A 6,326-nucleotide genomic window follows, 5' to 3' on the forward strand; every position below is an offset into this window, starting at 1 on the left:
TTGGGTTTAAAGCATTTCATTGCAAAACTTTGCTTGTTGTTATGAAAGAGGAGAAGGGAGGAGGAGGGGGCGTCACTGTCCATTAGTTGCGGCTGCTAAGAGGTCCTGAGCTGACCTTGCAGCTGACCTTTCCTTTGGTAACCTTGTGGGATTTTACTGAATGCATTTTTTTTTTTTTTGCATGTGGCATCTTAGTTCCCTGACCAGGGATTGAACCTACGCCGCCTGCAGTGGAAGCGCAGAGTCTTAACCACTGGCCTGCCAGGGAAGTCCCTATGGCATGCGTTTTGTGTAACAACTTTCCAGATAGTCTCATCTTACAATTGTACCTCTTTACTTTTGCTTGGATTTATCTATCATTATTTATTGAACATATCTTCTGGGCCACGGTGCTTTTGGGAATGAGGTGGCATGAGTTACATAGGCAGATAGAAGAAAAGCAGCACCGTAACCAGAGGTGGAGCTCTTAGTCATTCTAACTGTCAGGCAGCCCTTGCCTAGGGAGCCAGAAGAGGCAAGCTCACTCATAAATATGGTATAATTGATACGTGAGACACTGAGAGTGAGGCTTTCATACAAACCTAGAGACGATGGCATCCTTGCAAACACCCGAGCCTGTCCTTCTTTGTACTCTGGAAATTGTGATCAGCCAATGAAATGGGCATCGTCTCTTTTCTTATTGCTTGTATACAAGCCCAGCTACAATTTCAGGGACAGAAAAACGTCACTGATGGTGTGAAGCGCCTGTCTGTAACAGTGCTTGAGGAGTAGCCCAGGGAATCCGTGGATTAAAGGTCGATGTTTAGTGTGTCTGTTGTGGGTGAGCAAGGTGGCATGGCCATACTTTTACTTTCTTTTTTTTTTTTTTTTCCAAAAACATACGGCCATGTGAACATACTGCCAAAGCAAGAGAGACCCCTGAAGCTTAAACTTTATTGGCTTCAGGGTAAGTCCATTCCTGCGGGTACCATATTGAAATAAATGTCCACCTATGCTATGCACATTTGAACTTTCTACTTGTGTACATGAACTCAGGAAACGTAGGTCATGACTATACAGGGACTAGATAGGAACAGGCAAGTATAAATGTAAGACCACAAGACTACAGATTGGGCTTTAAACACACAAACACACAGAGAGGGTTTTCTGTTTTTGTGGAACTTCAGCGCCTCCAAAGATCACCTCTCCAGACTCTGCATTGTCTGCCTGCATTGAAATGTTCACTTTAAGGGGGAGGTAATCAGCTTAATACATTGTCATTCACTCAGACAAGCCGGACTCAAACACCATTCTCTGAAGAGGACTCATGCTGAGCACTTCCATATTCTAGAAGCCAGGTGATGGGGGAGGGAGGGAAGGGGGTGGGGTGCGGAGCACACAGCCGGTCGCAGAGCTTGGCGCTTGATTGATTGATTTTTCAGGCAGTTCAGATACTGGTCTGGAGGTCTCCATTGAGGAGGGTCCTCTGGGTCTCCGTGGTCTCATTCAGCCGGGATTTGTCCTGCTTACTGTCACTTCGTTCCCCGTCGTCTGTGCCGCTCACCTTGACCAAGCAGAGGACATTCTGGAAGCTCTTCTTGAAGTTGTCAGACAAGAAGGCGTACAGGATAGGGTTGGCACAGCTGTTAGCATAGGTGAGGGCCACCACAAAGTCAAACATGCCCTTAAGGGCTGGGGTGGGACTGATGGCCACGGACACCGAAGAGACATTGAAGATGTAGAAGGGGAGCCAGCAGAAAATGAAGACGGCCACCACGATGGACACCATCCGGGTGACCTTCTTCTCAGACTTTTTCCTCTTGGAGGAACCCACTCGGATTCCAGAGGACTTCACTTTGATGATAATGAACAGGTAGCAAAGACAAATGATGGTGAGGGGCACCAGGAACCCCAAGATGAAGGCATAGATGATGAAGCCTGTGTACCACGCCCCGGATTCGCCTGGCCAGTTGATGGTGCAGCTGCTCCTCCCCCATTGGTTGCTCCGAAGGCCAGCATATATCATGATAGGCAAGATGACCAGCAGAGAGACCCCCCACACAGCCACGTTGATCATCTTGGCTGTCCGGGGTCTCCTCCACTTGGCCGACTTGATGGGGTGGACCACAGCCAGGTATCGGTCAACGCTCATGACTGTCAAGCAGAAGATGCTGGTGAACTGATTGATGCCATCCACAGTCATGACGACCCGGCAGATGGCCTTGCCAAAGGGCCAGTGGACCAGAGCCACCTGCATGGCCAGGAAGGGCAGACCCAGCATGAAGAGTTCGTCTGCGATGGCCAGGTTGAGGATGTAAACGTTGGTGATGGTCTTCATCTTGGCATAGCGGAGGATGACATAAATGACAAGCGTGTTGCCACACAACCCAATGATGCAGACCACAAAATATATGAAGGTGAGGACTGCATTGCTGGTCAGGTCATAGTATGGCTCTGTTTGGTTTGAAATGTTGGCTGTAGCCACGGAGCCACTGAGGTCGAATGGAGAGGAAAGCCAAGGTTGGGTCCCATTGAGTAGCTCGTATGCCACATCCATGGCTGCCTGACAGCTTAGGCTAGTTCCAACCAGCCAGAGACCTTACTCTCACCTTCACGGGTCCTGGAGGCAAAGGATCCACTGTGGCATCTGCAAGGAAAAAAGGAAAATTGATTCATCAGTCAGAGGCCACTTAAGTTCTCACCAGCTTTCCGTGTTTCTGGGTTGCCTTGTCAGATGCTCTTCAATTGGAAAGTGTGTTATCTTTCACATCAACGTGAGCCTACCAGCCCATTCTCATCAGCGTGCAGGCTTTTTGAGTTGTTTGTCCACTGGGGGGAAAGGGTTTGAGTCAAGTCATCAGAGTTTATCTTGTCACCTTTGGTGATGCACACATGGGAGTTGGCGGTGGCTGCAACACAGCGATTCCTAAGAAGCTAACTGGTCCGGACCTCTCCAAGCTCTGTAAAAAGGCAGAGCTTGGGAGAGGTCTGACCTCAGAGGAGTCTGACGCCGGCATTCCTGGCCTTTTCCCCTTGAGGAAATCTATGTTGGCTTGTCGACTGCTTTGGGGTCTTTCCATTCTGAAAAATCCCATCGTGGAAAAATCCCAGACTTCAGAGGTGAAAAAAACCTAGGGTCCACCCATGGAGCCCACGTGACCCCGCGCCAGGCACTTAACCGCTCTGACTCTCATTCGTTACAGTGGAGGTGTCATGAAGGCCAAGTGATGTGGTGGAGGTGAAAATGCCCAGCACTGTGCTGGCTTCATCATCAGAACTCTAAAAAATTTTATCTTGTTTCCCTTTTTCATCTACCATTTTACTTATTTCTAATTTATTGAAAGCTGCCTACATGAGGAACCAATTTATAGTCTTAACTATTAAAAATAAAGATCTGGCTTGCTTTTATTTTTCAAATGTATGCTGTAGTTGATTTTTGTTTCTTCCGTTTTTGTTTCTCGTTACTCCGTGCTTGACCTCCTCATGCCTCGGAGAGTCCTTGCCCAAGTCCCTCGGCAGGATGCTCATCTTTTCACACCCCAGAGAACTTGCCTGTGATCCCCTGATTACGCATAGAAACAGGAACCGGTGTGAGGGAGGAAGGCTCATTCACAGAAGTGAGTTCCAAACACAGATGTCGCTCGTTCACATCCGCTGTCCCCTTGACCTTGCCAACCATCCTATGAGGTGGGGATAATTATCCCCATTTTACAGATGAGGAAACTGAGGCTTAGAGAGTTTAGGGAACTTGTTCCCATTCCCTTGTACATCATTGGTGGAGCTGGGATTTGAACACAGGACACCCAGGTCTTCTGCACTTTTCGCAGCATCACAGCTGCTGCTCAGTGGACTAGAAAACTAGTGGCTGATAACCGGGCTTTGGTTTGAAGCAGCTGACTCCTGTTTTACCTCCATGCCGAGAAAGTAATTGTAACACTGTTGGCTTGGCCTAAGATATAGAACAATAGCTCATCACATAATTAAATGATTTATCTACGGTCATTCAGAAAACATCACTGGGGGGCTTCTTTGTTCTGGATACCAGGGGTACAGGAATGAACAAGATATGGAGGTGACAACTTAGGAGGGGAGACAGGAAGGATGCCAACTCTTACAGGGTGTGAGTTGCATGGAGATATGAACAAAGGATCTAAGAATGCCTTTCTCTGCTGGGGGATTCAGAGGAGGCTTCACATGAGGAATGTTTGAGCTGGGTCTTGAATACATGAAGCCGGGAGGGCAGGTAAAGGTCATTCGGGGAAGAGGGAGGCTGCAAAAGGGGTGATGTGCTGAGCTCATAGCGGGAATAGTTCATTTGGTGGACACATTTCCTCTGAGCAGGGCGCTTTTCCTGGTGCCTGAGTGAAGACTGGAGATAGCTCCTTTCTGCTTGGAGAGACTGCTGATGAGTTATAGGGGACTTAGCCAGCAACGAATGCCTCAGGATGCTTGCCCACCTCTGCCTCCGGTTCATTCTGCACCGCCAGGCGCATTGCTCATCCTTTCTGTGCTGATTTCCCCACTACACAACTGCCTGTAGAGTGGGGTCTGGGCTTTGTGACTGATCTTTCTGCAGGGTGCTTTGGGGACCCCGGATTCAATGTCTGCACTGGGTGAAAAGCATAAACTGGCAGCTGTTAAAAACAGAAGCTGTGAAGAAACCATCTTTGGCATCCCTGAGTTAACATAGGTTGTTTCCAATATCATTTCTATCTGTTTTGCTAGTTACTTAAATTCTTCTGACCCAGAATCTTATTTAAGGCGCCTGCATTGGAGTATACATTTATCACTAGCATTTCCAGGGTCCCATCTGTGTGATGTGCAAGGTCACACTCCTATGTCTGGGTAAAACTGAAGACCTCTGGGCTGCAGAAGCCCTGTGTAGAGCTTTGGGGATAGGGGTGATGATGCAGGTGAGGGTGGGTTGGTTGAATGCTGGCCTCCAGCCCTGACTCTGCCTTTTCCGCTAGAGTCTCACACAATGGGATGGAATTGCATAGGGTCATTTTTTTTTTTTTTTTGAAATTAGGCTGAGAAACTGCATTCTCCACTTTTGAGAGAGGTAGCAACAGACAGAGTTCAGAGCTTGGTGAAGGTGGCAGAGATGATAAGCTGGGGAACCAGTCCGGAGTGAGAAGCCTCCTCCAAAGAAGAAATGAGTTTGAATCACAGTGAATCTTATTGCATCAACAGCGAAGTCAGCTGCCTAAGGTCTCTGAGTGACTTTGCTTCATTTGTGTCTCATTGAAAGTGGAGTCCGATGCCAGGCATCTGTAGTTGCTGGATTGTGGTTAAATGCACCAGGAAGTTTGGTTTTTCTGCTGTATTTTTTTTCCAGCCTAAGAATTGTTAGATACTGGACATGCCTGGTTGTTGGTTTCCTCTGAGACTGACTCCAGCTCTTTTGGAGAGGAGGGTGAGAATGGTCTAGAGCATCCCCTCCCCTCCCAGAGGGGCTGTGGTTCCCAGCCTAAGAATGTTGGGATGGGGACCACGCATCCGGGGTGGTCCTAAATCCTGCTCAGCTTCAGTTTTTCCCTTCTCCCCAGCATCTTTCCCTCCATTCAGGCCCCACCCCACTTCCCTCGGGTCTCCTAAACCCCAGTGGGTCACCGGGCGGCTGAAGCGTGAGCCCCACAGGTGGGGGGGAGACTCAATAGCCAGGTGCCGGCCACCGAGGTGCTGGTGCGCCTAGGAAAAGCCGAGGCAGCGCTGGCTGAAGGGCAGTGGGGAGAGGTGAGACTCCGGACCGCCCAGCTGGCTCTCCAGGCGGGCACAGAAAATCCTCCTCTGCGCCATCCACCTCGCTGACCATCAGACCCAAGGGTTTCCTGAAGGATTCCCTTCTATTTCCAGGAGGAGGAGATTAAAGATTGTCCTGCCAGCACCCTTGTCTCTGAAGGCAGAGAGAGGCCGGGGCATCAGGCACAGCTGGGAGCGGGCGACAGCCGCTTGGGGATTTGGCCGGCGGCTCGCGGGCGCAGGCCAGTCAGAGATTCGGTCTCTCAACACCTAGGCATCCTGTTCTCTCCGCCCGGGCGCTGGGGAGCAGACCCTGCACCGCTCGGGATCCGTGTCCCAGGCCCGGCGAGAAAGAAGAAGGGAGGAACCCCTTTCCTGCTCCGTCGCTTCCCACTCACAGACTCGGATCCCGGGTGCGCATCCGCAGGAGCCCCGGCGGTGTCCCCCGCCCCGGCCTCGCTCTCCTCGCGTCCCGGCTCTTTTGCGGGCGAATGGGAGAGGAACTGTCGCCGTCGAAGCTGTCACCTGGACACTCGGCTGGGGGACCAGGACCGCACAAGGGCGCACGCCACGCACACCAGCATGCAGCTGTGCGGACACGTCCG

General features: G+C 50.4%; 1 protein-coding gene across 1 annotated transcript; it reads right to left on the reverse strand.

Annotated features, from left to right (window-relative positions):
- Positions 1–1,389: 1,389 nt before the first annotated feature.
- Positions 1,390–2,536, reverse strand: SSTR2 (somatostatin receptor 2). Its single transcript, XM_060135228.1, has one exon. It carries the CDS (start codon positions 2,534–2,536, stop codon positions 1,427–1,429), a length of 1,110 nt encoding a protein of 369 aa, XP_059991211.1. The 3' UTR covers positions 1,390–1,426.
- Between the last annotated feature and the right edge of the window lie 3,790 nt (positions 2,537–6,326).

This window comes from Lagenorhynchus albirostris, chromosome 20, assembly GCF_949774975.1.
Source record: "Lagenorhynchus albirostris chromosome 20, mLagAlb1.1, whole genome shotgun sequence".
Lineage (NCBI taxonomy): Eukaryota > Metazoa > Chordata > Mammalia > Artiodactyla > Delphinidae > Lagenorhynchus > Lagenorhynchus albirostris.